The 19,856-nt window shown below is 33.0% G+C and overlaps 1 protein-coding gene across 1 annotated transcript; it reads right to left on the bottom strand.

Moving 5' to 3' along the window:
* Window positions 1–1,253: 1,253 nt before the first annotated feature.
* LOC110628407 lies at window positions 1,254–10,454 on the bottom strand. The gene is made up of 10 exons (XM_021775051.2): window positions 10,434–10,454; window positions 10,213–10,335; window positions 6,836–9,841; window positions 6,676–6,762; window positions 6,322–6,474; window positions 4,724–4,887; window positions 4,495–4,642; window positions 4,146–4,268; window positions 3,965–4,052; window positions 1,254–1,779 (listed from the first exon to the last, which is right to left on the bottom strand). The coding sequence occupies exons 1-10, from the start codon at window positions 10,452–10,454 to the stop codon at window positions 1,568–1,570; spliced, it is 4,125 nt and encodes a 1,374-aa protein (XP_021630743.2). The 3' UTR covers window positions 1,254–1,567.
* Between the last annotated feature and the right edge of the window lie 9,402 nt (window positions 10,455–19,856).

Below are 19,856 nucleotides of genomic sequence, written 5' to 3'. Positions count from 1 at the left end.
ATAAATTAAATTATAAGTTAAAAATTGAAATAGTTTATAAAGTCGATATATAAAAATTATATTATATTATATTATAAAAAATTATTTTTAAATTTATAAATTTAATTTGATAGTAAATATATCTCACTAAATTTTGAGAAATCTCGAATTCTACCTTTCCAATTTTCAATTAAAAAAAAACTTCCTTTAAAAATTAAACTCAACCATGTACAATAGCATCATTATTAATACTAGTAAATATATTATCAATATGTTAAAAAAGCTTAACATTATAGCATTAACGTTTGCCCCTCTGCGAACTTCTTGGAAAATTTCCAGCCTAAAAAAAAAAATATTTACAACTAAGTGTCTGAATTTTAACAAAATTTATAAATAAGTTCTTACTTTGAATAACAATTGGAAATGTTTTAAAAAAATTATTTAATACTTATATTTATTTAATCTATTAATTTTTAAAAATATATTAAAATATTTTTAAACATTTTAAAAAATATATTAGTTAATTTCTTATTAATTAATTTTAAAATTTATAAAAAAATTATTAATTAATCTCTTTATATTATGAGATATTTTTTAATTTTTTATAATATTTAATAGTTAAAATTAATAAAAGATTAATTAATAAATTTATTAAAATATATTTTCTAAAATAAAATAATTAATTAATAATTTTTTTCAACTAAATAATAATTTTTTTAAAAAAATTGGGCTTTCTATTAAACAAAAACTAATTTACCGTTAATTTTTTTACTTACTGCAAATATTCTTTTAAATGTCAAAAAATGCGCTTGTAAAACTGGAATACTCTCTTATTTTCCCTCCACATGTTGCTTTCACTTTATTTATCCCCTCTTAAATCAAAACCCATTAACCCACAAAGCGCAACGCGCAAACCAGCTACTCTTTCTCTTGTTCCCACATCCTCTCTTGAGATCACCTCTCACTGCCCTTTAACCATCATAACGGCTAGTTTTTCTGATGGCTCCAGAGCAAATTACACTTGAGAAACCAGAAAAGAGAAGCCTCACAGCAAATGTTCAAGTCTACTTACCTTTTTATGATCTCTTGTGGAAAATGATTGCAAATGCAAATATGACCACATGAAATAACAGCAAACATACAACATAAAATTGCAAAGGCTTCACAATCTCGAAGACTGAATTGGAATCCTAGACAGATCACAAACAACCAAATAATCGAAGAAAATGAGATGATTCTTTAAAAGGAATTGAAAGCAAAAATTGTGAAACAGATGAGCAAAAGCACCAATTATATTTACCCTTTCCCTCTTTATGAGTGTATACACACATTTTCTAGCCAAAAAACATACTAGTCAGAGAATCCTAATGCTCTATTTACTATTTACCTTTTTTTTTCTTTTTCTTTTTTTCCCTTCTCGGGTTACAAAAGAATAAACAAATGAAGATATTTCATTAGCAAAGGTGAGAAACAGGAAGATACGAACTCCATCCATGCTTGAAGATGCTAGACAAGTGCTTCTATACAAGATACTAGCCAGTCCTGGCGCTTAAAGACAGAAACGGGGGACATAATATATGCTGCTAATTCATGGGAGTAATTTTGCCTTCACTGGTCTTGCCTGAATATTATTTCCTTTTGTCTGAAGTGCGAAAGACATAGCTCGAAGCCTATTTGTTATCTCAGTAAATGATGGTCGAGATTCAGGGTCAGGTGACCAGCACTGCTCCATCAGCGTCCTCCACTCAGGATCACAACATTCCGGAATAGGAGGCCGAAGAGTGTTTTTAACTATTCCACCTTCATTATAATTCAGCAAAAAAACAGAAAGTAAACAAACAAAAGTCTATGCAGAGCCATCTGTAATATCCACTCTCAATTCTTGCTACTTGATAGCATGGCTAAAAATGGAAAGAATTTTCTTTTTCTTTGGTTTTTTTTTTTTTTTTAAAAAAAAGACATTAAAAATGAACCAAGTTTTAATGAAGACCAATTTATGACTGAAAAATCATGCTTTGCTTAATCTAGTAAACTGTTTCATGTTGGAACAACATAGAATGACTTGATGTGAAAACTACAGTTGTCTCTTATGGCTAACCATTTCTCTTTTATGGCCAAGTTGGGTTGTTGAACTTGAAGCAGTGCATTTAATTAGAATGTTATTAAAATGAACCACTCCCAGTGATATCAAGTAGCATACCTAGTTGAATGCTCATTTTATGTGATAGCAAATACTTATGTTAAAATTTTAATATGCTTGGTTTACATTTGCTCAAAATCAGTCCATAATCCTTCTATCCTAAAATTGGGGTAGTTTATCGGAGTTCAATACTCTTTACTCCCAAGGAAAGAAAGAAAGAAAGAAATACACAATCCAAGATGGATTGCTAGGGAATAAAAGAGAATTTATGACATTTTTTTCTGCTCAACACAATGTGTAATTTCACATCAGACAACTATTTTGTCGACACATCTTAAGTATGGTCAAGCTTCCCCTTAAATAAACAGACAGCAGGGGGCACAAGATATTGAATTAGGGGCCAATTTACATGTTTTTGGAAAATAAAGAGACATTTATTTTATTCTTGGGAACTGTTAGAAACTAAATTGCTTCCGCTTAATTATTCTAGATAATTTTTATATTATAAACATGCTTGTAAATCTCAACTATAGAATTCTCTCATATGGTAATTGAAATACGACCATAAACAGAATAAAAGTTCTCATAACTATTCCCAGAGTTGAGACACCAAAGGAATTTCCAGAAGCCAACCCCCAGCTGGAACTCTGCAGCATTGAAAATAGTAATATGCCCAATCAAGACACTCAAACCCCTGTAATCTGGGGCAGTCTAGTGCTCAACCCTCGAGGGAAAATTGACATCCCTAAATCTGGTGTTAGACTTAATACGGAGCTAAGTTGGTTTGCCACCACATTCCAAGAACTGAGTTGGCATCAACCTTATATAATAGAAGCCAGTTCCGCCTCAGTAAATTCCACATGATTAACAAGGCATTCTAATAAAAAAAGAAACACTTACAGGTTTTGCCTGTAAGATATATAATTAGATATGAAGGATACATTTCCTTGAAGTTTTATTATCCTTCAAAATTTTCACACATGCCATCAAGTGAGGCCCTCAATATATTTACACAAGAAGTGTGAAATGATCCCTATGTCTTGTGTGCTTTCAAGAAATCCAATTGCAGTATGTTTCATGCCTTGTATTTCATTTTCTCCAATATTTTTTTGTTTCACGAATTTTGAAGAATCCTTCTCTATGTGATCAAGTTTTGGATCACATTTTGTAAGTTTGAGGAAATTATATTCATAGAGCACATTTCATCTAATCTTACCAGATTATATTTCATTTACTATGTCTTCCTATTGTATCCTAATTTAGCATATGAAATATTTTCTTGAACTTCTATTTTCTTTCAGCAAGTAATTTCATTCCATATTGTTTCACACTTCAATCCTAATCTTAGTGTTTAATCTTGTTTTCATCAAATACAAATTTTTTGGAAGCAAAGTGTGAGGCGTGAACAAAGTGATAACATAAAAATCCTTCAAGTGTTAAACACTATTACAATTAAAGCATAGCTATCAGTTCTTAATTTCCTCAGGAATGCACATTATTAGAGGACCCACCATTTTTACAATTTCGGTTAGATTCAGATATGATAATAAAACAAAAATGCAGATTTATATACAATAAACCCACATATAGAAAATTTGTTGTTTTGTATTGGCTATGTTAAATTGTTTGACATTTATTATCAGCTAGTATTCATTTCTATGCAATGCGGAGATGATCATTCTTACCTGTATACGTACTAAGAAAATTAAATGAGAAAATACTCCACTGCCTGTTTTATAATGATTCTATTTCCTAATAAATGTAAAAGGGAAAGTGCAATGTTAATTCCATTGCCGCATATGTAAATTTCCATCAAGGTATCGGTACAAGGTTAACGACACATACCGATGATTGCACCACAATGCATATCTGCATAAGGTTCCTCACCAGTCAAGATCTCCCACAGTGAAATGCCAAATGAGAAAACATCAACCTGCACCGACCAAAATGCCCATTTGTTAATTGCTTTACAAATGGTTCATCAATTCCATATATGCAAGACAGAGAGTGAAAGGGATCAATTAACCTTCTCAGAAACCCGACTGCTGCTTCCATTCAACAATTCTGGTGCCATCCATGGAAGGGTACCTCGCACGCCACCAGATACAAGAGTATTCCGTTTGATTCTTGATAGACCAAAATCTCCAACCTGAAAGCAGAAAAAGGTTATGAGTGTTGAATTCTTGAAATCAGAAATCCTAATTGAAGCAACTTTATGTAGGAAGTTCAGATGTTAATGATTCTGAATAAGATATAACATATAGTTCTCAGGTCTTTCACAGCCCTTAGCATCACATGAAGTAGAAAAGACAAAACATCACGATTATGTCTTTTTTGCATATATTGAGTTCACAATAGGAATTTAAAATGTTTACCTTGCATATGGGTCTTTGAGGATCCCTTAAATTGACAAGCAAATTGTCACATTTCAGATCAAAGTGGACTATATTTTTCGAGTGCAAGTATTCCATCCCAAAAGCTGCATCCATGGCAATTATGAGCTTTTTACGGTGATCCAGTGATCTGCATAAAAAACAAGGCCTCTTAAACCTAATGCATAACTGGAGGATGCACATATAGAGGAAACAAATGAATTGAACTTGCCTATCCTTCTTAAGTAAGACATGCCTAAGTGATCCATTGACCATATATTCAGTCACAGTGGCTAATGTTCCTCCAGCCCCATCTGGAACTACCCCATAAAATGCAACCACATTTGGATGATGAAGATTTGAGAGGATCTGCGCTTCTCTCCAAAAGTCTTTTGTCTGTTATAACCAAACAAACCATCCATGTTATATTTAAGGCACCTAGAATAATTTAAATAAAGAAAAAAAGTGAATTGCATATAGAGGACCATACTTGAAGTGAGAGTGAATTTCCCCTCCTCTTCTTTTTTGATTCTCATATTGAAATACCAGATATACAGAGGTCATTATCTATCGCACCATGTTGACAAGCAAGTATTTTCCCTTTATGTTAAACACTAACATAGCTCAATTTTGTCCATGTGCTTCTCACATCAATCGGATCTCCTTTCCTTCTCTCCCTCCTACACATTATGTTTATAGGCTAACTATGTTCCAGAATTTTAGCCAGCTCATGATCCTAAGAGGTTAATGACTCAAAATTTGGATCCAACTCAATTCTTTCTTTACCATATCAACTATACATATGTACTCAATTTGTATTGATTAGCCTAAGAATGCCAAAACATCTCAGATGTTGACATAGATAATATTTCATGCACAGAAAAATGAAAATGTAGCTGTGTATGACATGGAAGATTGAGAAAGAGAAAAATATATTTTTCCCATTTTAAATAATTAAAGCACCTTAAGTGGTAATTTAATAAATTTAATAAATACTAAATGGTATTAATATCTGGAATTGATTTCAAATAGAGCTGAAATGCTAAAAAGAATGTTTCTAGGCTGAGCACAACTAGTTTGAGATTAAGGCTAAGCTGTTATTATAGTTGAAAATGATATAAATTCAATGATTTGACTAAACATGTCAGATCAGCAAGCATTTTTAAAAATTTTGTGCATAAAATATATTCCATATCATGACATGAGGTTCATTTGCATACACGTCCTTTAGTCTGGCCAAAATTGACACAAATGCTAAAATTATGTATGTAATTCAGACCAAACTTTTGGATTTCGTTCATTAATCCTCCAAAAAGCCTGTTTGCAGATCTGCGTTTGTGAATGCTAAATTTGTGGTCAAGGGCAACCATATACCTTTACGTTTCAAATCTTTCAATAGGAAGACTTGTTAAACACATCAAAATTTCTCAACCATACATGAGCAGTTAAAGCATAATTATAATAGGCAAACAGATTTAAAATCTTTAAAAGTAGAAAACAGGAGGCAGAACAATGCAGTGCACATTGTGTCAAAGAATTGAAGAAAATGGGGCCTAAGAGAATATTAGTTCAAGGAGTTAGCAAAAATTTACCAATGTTGCCTTATCTAATAGCTAATTTGTTGAAGTTTAACTATCAATCAAAACTGGTATATGCCTTTAGTTGGAGAATACACCTCCCTACATGAATGTGGACACAAACAGCCTTTTTTCAAAATTATAGACACGTGCTCAAGAAAATGTGAATCAATGACAGGTTTCTTCAGTAATTAGTGGTCATCCAAATGGAAAAAAAAAATCCACCTTTTAAAAATGAGTTGGAGAAACTCACCAAACGTTCTTGCTCTGACGATCTCCCCGAAAAACAGCTCTTTTTAATTCTTTTTATGGCAACATCTGTTCCACGCCATTTTCCATGGTAGACTGTGCCATATGTGCCGGATCCTAACTCTCTTAGTTCTTCAAGATCAGCATTCTTTATAATCTGTACAGCAACATTGCATAAATTCAGTCACAAATAGAAATTAATTATATAGATAAAATGTAGTATTTCACAGAAACTTCAGTTGCAAGAATAAACTTAATTTTTCCACGAAATGACATGGTTTGTACTCAGAAATTAAAAAATGTCCAATTAAGAAAACTGATATTCACAATTGGATATTCTTAAAGGGTTGCACAGGACCTGCAAGCCGTAGATGCTAGCTTCCATTTCAGCTATCACTGCATCGCTAATAGATTTATCCTTATCTCCAGTATCATCCTTTATGTCCTATAAACAAAGCAATGATGCATGTTAAACCTAGAAGTAAATTCATAAATATAGAAGCTATAAGTGATTTTACCTCAAACTCAGTTTCTAGCATGATGCTTTCAGATACTGTAGCGGAAGGAGATAAAAAATCACCGCTGGTTGGATCAGCAACATGTGGGCGAACATGTGGGATGATACTCACCGAGTCTGTTGCACTTGGAAACATAAGGTCAAAGCTGGTTGGATCAGTAACAGGCATAGTAACATGTGGCATACTGCTCTCAGCCTCGATTGCTGAAGGAGATCTAAAATCATTGTTGACTGTATCAGCAACATCTCTGACAATTGCATGAGAAGATACAATGATACAAGGCATATTATCGGTCAAAGATTCCTCGGTAAATAATGGCTCCAGCTTGTTTTGATCTTTATTTTTACTTAATGATTTTGTTTGAGCCAAGATAATCTTCTCAACATTTGACTTCTCATAAGATCCTCCATGATCCAACTGGTCAACCTTCTGATCAGGATAACTTCCATGGTCATCAACCATGCGAGGAACCTTTATCTCATACAAAGCATCTTTAGTGTCATTAACTGCTGCAGAATGGAGTTCATTCACATGCAAGGTTGTATTTGCACCAAAGTCATCATGAACAGCAGATTGGTATGAGTTTATAGATTGTATGAGCAAGGAGTCTTTGTTACCCTTACTGTTATGACTTTCAAATGGTTCACCTTGTGCTGATTCAGGGGAAAATTGATTGTTAGAGAATCCAGATAAAAGATCAAAGAAAGGACTTTCATCACAAGGGTGCAGCTTCCCATTTTTTAATAACTCCTCAGCTTGTGAACTGCTGTTCCCTAGGATGTTGCTTCCTTGTTCACCATTCACTTTTCCACTCAAACTGATGTATTGGTTGCTCACAGTCCTCTGGTCCATGAATAGGAGATCAGACGGGGCTTGATAGTTCTGGGACTGCTCGATGAAGTTGTCTACAGAAGGTTTGAAATCATTGGCTTCAGAAGGTAGCAATTTGGTGTTGTACTTCAGAACTGCAGCTTTCTCCTCATAAGGCTTTTCAGCTTGATGGCAAAATGGATTAATTTTATCAATTGCATTCGTCATTTCTGAATTCATTTCCATGCAACCCTTTGAAATTTGGCATTGCTCATCAGTAATGGCGTTAGCTTTATGAATGGATTCATTCCTTCCAGCTGATTTCAAGCATGAAGAAAGATTCAGCAAATCCAGCCCATTCTGAGACAAAGAAGACTCAATGTCCAGTAACTTACTTTGTAGGGTAGGATTTACCAAATTAAAATTCTCATGCAGCTGCTCAGGTTTATCTTGTGAAGTACTTGAGACTATTGAAGACAACTGTGACTTGGAAAAGTTCAATGGAGATGATGGGCTCATCCCCTCTTGTGAACAGTAAGCAGACAGCCTCCCATGCTCTTGTAGCTTGGAATCTGAAAAGGCATGTGGCATTCCATGATGAGAATCAATGGAGTCTATGGACCCTGAGAATAGACCCAATGGATCCTGTGGGCCCAATAAAGTCGTCTCCGACTGAATTGCCCTGTCCTTACGTATAGGCCTCTCCCCAGAGAAACCATTAAAATTGACTTCACACTGATGAAAAACTGAGGGGGTCACGTGTTCTGTGCAAAGATTATGGTTGTGGAATTGCACTCCATGTGGTTGTTCAGCCTGAAGATTGTCCACATTTTTGCAGTGATTCATCAAAGCTACCAGCTCCTCAGTGGGTTGTTTGCAAACTGCAGATATGCTGCAGTTCTCAGGCGACAACTGAGCAGTAATGAAGGAACTGCAGCTCTCAACACTGGAGTTAGCACCATGTGATTTTATATTAGAATTCATAGAGTCTAGATGCTGTAGAGGAATTGGAGAAATATGAGGAGAGTGACAGGGAGGTTTGGCCATATAGTTGGGTTCATTTGAAAATATAGGAGGATGAAAAGCATTAAAACCACCTTTAGCCTCCAAAGGAAATAGAGGAGATGGAGAATGTTTGGGAAAGCTTGGATTTTGATCTGAAATATTTCCAGATTGACTTGCTTCATTTGTTGAAACCTGCCCACCAGAGTTTTTCCTAGGATTAGGATCGAACACGCCGTTTACAGCAAGAACATAGTCGTAGTTGGGGCTGTCCTGCTGGATGGTAGTTCCATCAAAAGAAGATGACTCCTCGGATTCACCCAGAGGAATCAAAAATATTCGAAGCCTTTGAGAACCCTCAAGCCTCTCAAGTCCATGGTACTCCTCTATCATATTTTGAAGATCTTCATCAGAAGACACAGAAATAAGAGCATCAAGATCCTCACCAGGAAGCTGATACTTGATGGAGTGAGGTTGGTTGCAAATACATCTAGTTTTCTTGAGGAGTTCATCCCATGTAAGATTCTTAGAAATGGAAATAATGCGGGTCTCTCCTCCCACATATCTGAGCTTGCCATCACTGGGCCTTGGCAAAATCTTACCCCCAGAACTGCAAAGGAACTTCATCTTTCCTGGCTGAGATATATCTGAACAAGGGGATTCTTGTGCCTGAATGGCTGAAGCAGATGGACCCAAAACAGCACCCTTCTCACAAACCAATTCACTGAGAACTTTCCCTGATCTATTTACAGTATCACCATCCTCCATTTTCAGTTTGTTTAACTTGTCAGCATAAGCCACACTTTCAGTCTCCTTTGAAGACCCTTTTGCAGGTGCAAAATCAGCAATATCATCAGCAGACTCAGAATCCATTCTCCTTAACCCAAGTATGTGAGCAAGATCCTCATATCCTCGCTGATGAACTTGATCATTAAAGTGCCCATATTTGCTTTCACAATTTTGAGCTGTACTGGGCATAGGGCAAATCCCTCTGGTGGTCGCACGGTCCTGGAGGAACTCCATGGAAAATTCCTCACCTGTCTGCACAGATATGTTATGTATATTGTTTCCTGTCTTGGGGATAAAAGATGCCGGTTCCTGTTGTTGTTGGATCCTTTGACAGGAGGGATTAGGCGCCTCACTGGTCATTGAATCAGACAAGTTCTTGGTCTTATTTAACTGCACAATAATATTTCATGTCTCTTTGATGCAGTATATCCTCTCCAACAAGCAAACGAATGACCATAGATAACCAGCTCCTTATTTCCACGAAATGTGCTCAAGTCCAACTTTTAGACACCATATAATAGGATCAAAATTTTACAATATAAAATATACCTTCACAAAATACGACCATTAACACACCATGTACACAGTTTATAGCTTCACAATCACACTAATGTAGATAAAATACCCGCAGCCCTATCACTTCATTCTCGCTCAAACCCAACACATTTATTAAAAAAAAAAAAATTTTTTTAAAAAAAAAGGAATCTCTATTTTCAAAATTCACTATACAATGGACAATTGGAACTCCAAAGTTAAATGAAGAAATTGAGCTATACATCTATATCCGTTCGATCACCTCCCTCCTTATTTCCACCCACGATGGCCACATTCAGAATCGCATATCCCACAGATCCAAAAGGCAAAATTACTTTCTGAGAATCAATAATCACCAATCCACCCTGTACCGCACGATCTCATATTAACATTATGTACATCAAACCTAAACAGATCGAAACCAAATTCGAATCAACAAATCACGCTGCAATTTCGAAATTACCAGAAAGAAATGCGCGTACATCCATTTAAATTAAAAAAAAAAAAAGAAATAAAAAACAAATACCTGATTCTTAAGTTATGTGCCTATCGTTCTCTTCTATTAACAGAAGATACAAAGAGGCTCAGAGCTGCCATTGCTGGAACTGCATGCGAGAGAATGGATTGGCAGGATCGAAACAGAAGGGAGAAAGACATTGAATCGGATAATTAGTTGAAAGGGGAAAGTGAAAGAATAGAGAGGAGAGGAGGAAAGAGAGGATCAATATCGCTCGGGTATGGGGATTGAGAGGAGAGCGACATTGCCGAGAAATCAGCGGCATCGACAGTAGAGAAATTAAAATTAAAATTAAAAATCCCTCTTTTTAACTGTAACGATTAAAATTATTATATTTCCTAACTTCCTATTGGTTGTTTCTTATTCTCTCTCCTACGTGGACTCCGCTTGTTAGACGTTTGAATTTATTACCCTCTCAAATTTGAAACGGAAAAAGTTTTTTAAATTTAATTAATTAAAAAGAAATATTAATAATGCTGGAAACCGGAAGGAGGGAAGCTTTAGAACGACGAGACATGTACGAGGTATATCCACATGTGCATATTTCAACACGTCATCATCCACAGCCAGATCTTAGGCTGGGGCTGGGCCCGCCTTTTTTGCGCGATGCCATTTGTCTAAATACGGTGAAATAAACTTTTATTAAAGAAAATGATTTATTTGTTTATAATGTTTTTTTATTTATAAATTCAGCTTATGTAATAAAAAATAAGTTTGATTTTATGAAATTGTACTATATGCAAAAAAAAACAAAAAACGAGATAATTGGTGCCAAAACTCCAACGTTAAGCAAGTAAATTAATAAAATGAATAAATATAATAAATTATTTTTAATTTAAAATTTAATAATATATATTTAATTTTTATATATATTTATTTTTATATCATAAAAAAATAAAATGTTATTAAATCTCTTAAAAACCTTATGATTATTGGTTAATTTTTAGAGATCTTCAGACACGGTGGTAATTTCACATATTATATTCAGTAACTTTTTACTAATAATGGACCTGTTTGATAATAAATGGCTTTTAATAAAAAATTGAGTATTATAGTAATAAAAAATCGAGTATTATAGTATTTTAATTTTTTTTATAGGTATCAACTTAATCACTTTAATTTTATAATAACGGTTTATAATTATTATAAAAATTAAATTTATAAATTAATTTGATTAAATAACTAATGTACTTATAAATTAAGTAAAATACTTTATTATTCAAGATTTTAATTAAATTTTTTAAAATTTCAAAGTAGGAGGGCAAAATAACTAAAAGGGTCACTTAATTTTCTATTCTAATCTAATTTCAATCCTTATTTTATTTTTGAATCAGTCTATTAAATTTTCTTTTAAAAAAATCAAGTTTGATGTGGACTTATTAAGAAAATTCATAATTTTTCAATGTATTGTTTCATCCTTCTTGCCCCTTCCTTATTTTTTTCCTTCTAATTTCATATGTGAATTTGGAATGGGGAGAAGTTATTGAATAGTGGTTGACTTTGCATATTTCTTTGATTAAATTTTCTTGTATCACCAAATATTATTTTGAATATGTTCGTGTTTTTCATTGTCATTATTAGTTTCTGTTCATTCATGTCGATCTCGAGCGAGCTGCATAAATTTTGGCATTGCTATCGACGCCAGCATTTCCATCCAATCATGTCATTGAAGAAGCTTATAATCATAAACTCATCTCTTTGTCTTCTTCCTAAAAAGTAAAAGTGAGGAATTTTAGCTCATAGAGGAAGTGGCAATGTATTTAATAAAATTGAAGAAATTAGAAAATTTTAAACCAGGGAAGAGAAAGAAAATTCTCAAATGTCAAGAATGGCTCACGTGACTCTAGCATTACTCTCATTATTTTCAGTCTTGGTCTATCTCTTTTAACGTTTTAAATATGGATCTAGTACAATGTACTTCTTATTCCTCAATTCTAGATTAACAAAGCCCTGAGTTCATAAATCCAAGGTTTTGAGTATTATGCTTATTTTTCTTCAGCTTTGGGTTTAAGTATTTATTGATACATTGCTTTTAGAATATGAGTGTTAGAAATGTCAATCATAATTGAGGACTACTCCATTCAAACACAAGATGTATGAAATGATAATTTTGTGGTAAAATTCATTTTGATTCGTAAAGTTATCAATATCGTTATGAATATTAAGTTTCCGAATCTCATTTTAAAACTCATGAAAATTTTAAGAACAGAAGAAAATTATGAAAAGACAATTTGAGATTTTTAATTTTTTCAATATCATTTGATCAAATTTTTTATTAAAAAATAAATTGAAATTGAATGGAAGGATTAAAGTATTAATGGACTTAAAAATAAGAATATCTAAATAAATTTTTAAAAATATAAAAAATTAAAATCGTGAATAATAATAAATTTAAAAACTAAATTATAAATCTCCTCATATAATTTATTATAAAAATCAATTTCAACTACTTGTTACAGTTCAACATCAATGATAAACTATCAGCCATATCCAATATCTTTCTCTATCATCCCTTAACTCCCTCTCTTTGTCTCTTTTATCCCACGCTTGCAATAAAAATTTTACAATAATTTAATTTAATGAATTTATTTTATAACAATTATTATTTAAAAATAAAGAATTTAATTTTTATATTAAAAATTTCTTATTTTAGAATAAATTAAAATCTTACATGATTTTCTGTATAAAAATCATTAATTTTTTTTTCTTTGAAAAAGATCTACATCTTTCCATTAAAATTATAATTTGAGAAAAATCTATAAATTCAGCCTTTCCCCGATAATGGGCTGGCGAAGCTAAACAACGACGAAGAAGAAAACAACAACAACAACAATAATAATAATAATAATAATAATAATAATAATGTTCTCACTTTGTTACCCACACTATCAAATTGGACCTTTTCTTTTTTTTTTTAAATGATTAATTTTATCTTCTTTTTTTATAAAATGTTTAATTTAATTTATACTCAACCTTTTATTTAAATTAGTTTATAACTCCAATTTAAACTCAATTTCACCTAAAAATTCTAAGGTTAATTTACTATAAAAATAAAGCTTCTAAATTGAATTTCTTAATTTATTGTTTCAGATAAAACTTATGAAACTCAATCTCGTAATTTTTGGGCTAATTTTTTAATTGCTTAGTTTAGGCTAAAACTAAGAAGACTAATATTTTATTTTTTTTTATTTTTATGCTAAATTAAATTAAAATTTTAGAGTAGTTTAAACATTTAAAAAAATTATTGTGGATTTGCACGTTTTTAAACTCGTTATAATGTTTGTGAATTTTATTTATTTATATATATTATAAATTTAAATTATAATAAAATTTTAATTATAATAATTTAAGTATAAATAGTAATAAAAAATTTAAATTTATTATATGAAATTGATGATATATAATATCTGTTCATGATAAAGGACTATTTAGACTCCGTCACGAGTTTCAATCAATATCATTTAGTTAAGACGAAATAAGATAAAAGATAGGATAAAAGACTAAAAGTCTTATTGAAATTTCTCAAAAATTGAAAAGTATCCTTCTAATAGCCAAGAAACTATTTATAATAGAAATAAAACCTTAATATGCAAAATTATGAAAATACTCAAAATATTAAAAAAATAATTAAACTGTAAAAATGACCCCCTAAACGATGAAATTTCCATGTCGAACTTTATAACAGACCTATGGCCCTTGTCATACTTTTGAAAATCGTGCGTCTCGAAATTCCCTTTTTGAAAAGTTATCGTGGGTCTCTATCGGATGTCGGCAGCGCCCGATCCAAATCTGCCGTAAAGTCTAAGGTTAACTGCTCCATATCAGTTCATATAGAAAAAACCGAGATAAGAGTTACGTAACAAGTATTTAACTGAGTAAAAGGAAATTAAATACTTTAACATTCGAATTACCATTATAATTTACTAAGAGAAATCCACTTTGAAATCTATTTTAGAAAATTTTATTTTACTTTACTTTTCTTAAAACAGAATGTTAAAGATTATGCTGTAATTGGGCTTTTACCTTGTTATTATGCTGTAATTGGGCTTTTACCTTGTTATTCTCAATAAAATCTATATTTGGTAAAAAAAAAAAAACTACTCATTTGAGGATGATTCAAATTGTAAATTGTTAGTCGAAGTAAAATTGAATAACCTATGAAAGTAATCCAAATTTATAACTAAATATATTGTTATATTATTTTGATGAGACCATGCATACGAGATTAGGTTAATGCCCAATTTGTTACATTCTCAAAACATGCGCTTTGGCTGTCTATAGAAAGAGTACTTTTGCCGGTTTTGTTGTTGAATCTCCTGGAAATAAGGGCGGTAGTTTTGCATGGAGGTTTATCGAATTGAGGGTGCTCTGCCGGATCAAGATGACGGGTCCTAAAGCTCCGGATCTTTTCTTAATTGTTTTGTTTTGGACTCTAGACTTTTTTCAGTTTGAACCTTTTTATATGAATTTAATTTTACGTGTACAAGTCTTGAACTTATATATTTGTAGGCCTTTAGCCTTTTACTTTTTAATAAATATCCTTTTCGATAAAAAAAATAAAATAAAATTGAGCCTAAGTTTCTTTAAAAAGTTATTAGAAAAGATAAAATTTTATCTTTAAAAAAGGCCGTAGTATTGTATAAATTAAAAAATTGAACCTATTAAATATAATCAAGTTAATTCAATTTAATTTTTTACTTTTAATAAAAAGTGCTTAATCGTATTGGTGATATGCCATATGGGATCCATTGGTAAAAAATAAAAAATACCATACGGGTTACTGCTAGATACAAACATACTTTCCTCAAATCTTATTTCTAATTTAGATAAAATGTTTTAAAATTTTAAATTTTTATTTATTATAAAGAAATTAAAATTTTAAAATTAAAATATTATTTATAAAATTGTAGCAAAGACTTAGGTATGTCCTTCCTGATATTATTGATCATTTTGAGAGTGCTTTTGTATTAGTTTGCAACATGGTTGATAATTTCTTGATTCGCTTTAAATGTATTTGATAACTGTTGAGTTTTGTCTATTTAAGGCGAGGGCAAGTTCAAGAAAAGAACAACCGTCTAAAAGCCATCAAGTCCTTCTTAAGTGGGTCGACCCAACGTCTTAAACTCTGGTCCGAACACATAAGGCAAGTTGGTCCTATCGAAGACCCGGGTCCAAATAGGAAGCAGGCCAGCCATGTGATGTGAAGGAAAAAAGTTGGTCCAGTCATTTCGCAATCTGCCCGCATGGGCGCCTGGGAATTTAATGGCTGCCTAGTGTGGAGAGAGATCCTGACACTCTTATATGTACAGAGTCTGAGTGACAGATACAAGTGACACTATAGCAGAGAAGCGGTTAGGCGTCACTAGCAAGGAAAGGGATAAAAGGGAGGAACTTCTTTCTCTTCTCTTAAATTTATACAACTATTGTAAATCCTATTTTCTAAATTTCAGAATATCTTAAAAGATGTATTCAAGGACGTGATGGTCACTTGGCTTTAAAACTTAACATGTCTAAGATCTATGACCAATTAGAATGGCCTTACCTTCATATGATAACGTTTATGTTTTCCTACACATTTTATCTCGTTGATTATGCTTTACATCTCTTCTATTTATTATAATGTTTTGTACAATAGAAAAGAGTTTGGTCCGATAACACCTAGAGTCTTGATCAAGCCTGTCCTTTATGACCATGTTTGTTCATTCTATGTGCAAAAGGTGTTTTTGCTCTTCTTAAACAAGTTGTAGCTCAAGGTAAAATTCATGGTTGTTGGGTAGCTTGAGGGGCCCTACTGTTAGTCATTTATATTTTCGGATAATAACTTGTTATTTTTTAAAGCAACAGATGTGGAAGCAACTAAGATTCAGGATGTGCTAGAACTTTATGAGATGACCTCTAGTCAATCAATCAATTATGCAAAGTCAATTTTTTTTTTTAGTTTTTCAATGTCTCCTCTTCATTGCCATTGAGCTTCTAATTTGCTTGGTGTTGGCTCTTCTTTGAATGTGGGAAGTATTTGGGTTTTACCATGATTGGTTATTCTAAGAATGAAATTTTTGCATTTATTTTTGTCCTGGGCCGTAAAAGGAAATTATTCTTAAAACGGTGGCCCAAGGCCTTTCTAATTACACAATGAGTGTATTCTTACTACCACTTTCTTTATGTTTTGCACTAGAGAAGAGGATGAATAGTTTTTTATGGAGTTTTTATAAAAATTCATCCTGCGGTATTAATCGGATGTCTTGGGCAAGGTTATGTATTGGATCTCTGTGGTTTCTAATCCGGCTATGCTTGACAAGCAAATGTGAAATTTATTATTCAATCCAGATTCGTTGGTTGCAAGAGTATTGAAGGCTCGGTATTATCCTTATTGTTCTTTCTTGGAAGCTCACTTGGTAATAATCCTAGCTATACTTGGCGTAGTTTATGGGCTTCAAAAGATTTGATTCATCGGAGTAGCTGAGGGCGGGTTTGGGACCCATATCAATATATGGAGTGATCCTTAGCTGGGAGATCTTTTGAATCCATATATCTCTACTATTCCTTCTATGGATTGTGATTTGTACTAAATTTCAGCCTTATGGGATATTGGTCGTGGTAGCTAGAATGTATCTCTTATTAACCAACTGTTTAACTCCTGTCATAGACATTTCATTTTCCAAATTCCTTTGTCTACAAAATAGGTTAATGATAAATTGGCGTGGTTAGGGAGAAGGGTAGCTATTCTGTTCGAAGTGCCTCTTGCTTGTTGCGTTCTGTGGAGAATGTGCATGTTTCTTCAGTGCCTCAATCTATTTGGAGGAAGATTTGGTCGGTTAAGATTCCTTGTAACTGGTGAAGTTTAAAATCTAGTTTAGCGAGCTGTTCATGGTGTGCTTCCTATTGCTACTGCCTTGTTATCCAAAAGGGTTGATATTGATCGTTGGTGCAGACGTAATATATGGCTGAAGAGTCCGTGTTTGGTATTTTAGTTGAATGCACTTATGCTCATCATTGTTAGGAATCCACATCTATAGGTTATATTTAGGTTCTTTCTGTTCGTTTGTGGAGTGGTTGTGCATTTCTCTATGTTATCATTAAATGATTGTGCTCTCCTCTTGACTGTTGCTGAAATTTATGGTTTCATAAAAATAGTGAGGTTTGGGATTCAATTGTCAATTCTCCTTTTCTTATTGCACGATATGATTCGGAACTCTTGGAGCCTTGGTGATCTGCACATGCATTCAAATTCTTCAACGATCGATATTTGTGCGTTGGTCCGCCCCTCCATCTGAGTCTCTTAAAGTAAATATTGATATTGCTACAAAGGTTAATGACAGGCATAGGGATCCAGATAGTTGCGCGAGACTCTGTTGGATGTTTCGTTGGGGCTTGTTCTTTGGCCATACTTGGCATTTTTTCTCTTTCTAAAGTTATAGATGTTCGCCATGCTTTATTTTGGATTAAGAAAAGTGATTAACAGAGATCTATTGTAGAGTCTGATGTATCAACGGTGGTTGCTGCTCTCCAAACTCCTCGTATCAGTGCGTTAAGAGATCTGGGTTTCGCATATTTTGGCTCGGGGGCTCAGACCTCCCTATGAGGTGATTTGTTTTACCATCTTCTGTAATTGTAGATGCTTGTCTTGATTTGCAGCGGTGGATAAGTTTCTTTTGAAAAAATTAAAATGTAAAAAATTGCAAAGATGGACTTATAAAGGCTTTTTTATATTATAAAAAATATATATATATATATTAAGCAATGAGATAGATAGACAGATGGCGGTAGATAAGCCGCTGCCATTTTAGAAAAACATTGGCTTTTGCACGCGGCAGTTGGAAAGTTACACTACAGTCTATGCCTGACAGTTTGTTTTCTATCCTTATTTCTCTGGAAAGTTTCGCAGATCCCGGATCAGGAGCATCGACAGAGCTAAGCCGGCATCGATGGCAGAGTCGCCGGAGCTCATCATCATCATCTTTTTCTTCTACTTCAACTTCCGGCAAAGATTCGGCGACAACTTGCAGGGAATTGGCGCTGGAACGGGCACTAAAGTCAAATAATTGGAGACTGAACAGCCGCTGGTGGTTCAACGAACAATGGAGGCTCGTTTTCTTCAGGTTGCATGAATTTTGCTCTATCAAATGAAATTTAGCTGAGTTTGACTTTGTTGCCAACTGTTCTATTGGAATTCTATTTTTTTTGCTCCCTTTATTTTATTTTATTTTTTTGAATAATTTTGCTCCCTTTATTTATTTATTGCATATATGAAAGCTATTTTATGTTTTACTTTGACTTGTCTGTTACATTTCTTCTTGATAGCGGTTTCTTAAGTACGTTAAACATATATATAAACTAGTACGTACTGATCAATGTGGATCCTCACAGCAAGTGGAAAAAGTGCGGTAAAAAAGGTTTCTTAATTATTGTTCATGCCCAGTTATCTTTCTCCAACTGAGATTTTGAAGGAAATAGCTACCTATTACTCAATGGCTCACTTCTCTTTATACTGGATGCTCTGTAGGAAGGTCAAATTCATACAGTTGTTCGAGGGCATGCTTTGTTTGCAGCTTGTTGATGTATGTTGATTTTATTCATATTCACCAGATAGCCAGTAATATATAGTTTAGTCTGTAGGGGTTACTGAGACGAGTGGTACAGTTGTAAGATTCACACATAAGCTACCAAAGTAACTTCTATAATTATGAAAATTTTTGCATATAATACATAAAGGATTCTTCCTATTGATGAGAAAGGAAAAAAAGAGCATGAAATATGACAGATCCTTCTCAATTTTAGGGATGACTTTTATTTGGCATATGTTCAAGTTCTCAACCCATTTTTGTCTTATGGTTGGCAAAAATTTGTATCTCATTTTCTAGTCATAATGGTAAAGGCTTTGATATTTGACTTTGAATAGAAAATAATTTTGCTAGGAGAAAGAAAACATCAAGATTTGCTCATCTTTTCCATTAGCCCAACTAGTGAATTTCCACATCCTTTTGTGTAAAGCAATCAGCTGGCTATTGAAAATGTAAATGCTAATCATTAAAATTCAATCAAGATAGGAGTATGAGTGCCCCAAATTATTGGATTATTAAATAGAAGGTGACAACTAAATGTATATGAGCAGTTGCCAAAAAATATGTTGCTAGTTGTTTGCTCTTTTCTTCATCTGACACTTCTATTGAATGGATGTTTGGCTTTGCGTCACCAATGCATTTGACTTGGTTCTTACGTGTATTCTCTGTTTTAGTATTTGTGAAATGTTGGGTTACATTTTCCTTTTCCATGTCAGTCTGTTCAAGAACCAGAAAGAATGATCCAAATAATTGCGGTTGCATTGAAACAAACTGGCTAGCAGGAAATCATTAACAAAAGCCAGGGTGG

This window comes from Manihot esculenta, chromosome 12 (assembly GCF_001659605.2).
Source record: "Manihot esculenta cultivar AM560-2 chromosome 12, M.esculenta_v8, whole genome shotgun sequence".
NCBI lineage: Eukaryota > Viridiplantae > Streptophyta > Magnoliopsida > Malpighiales > Euphorbiaceae > Manihot > Manihot esculenta.
This window is presented reverse-complemented; position numbering and strand designations above follow the sequence as displayed.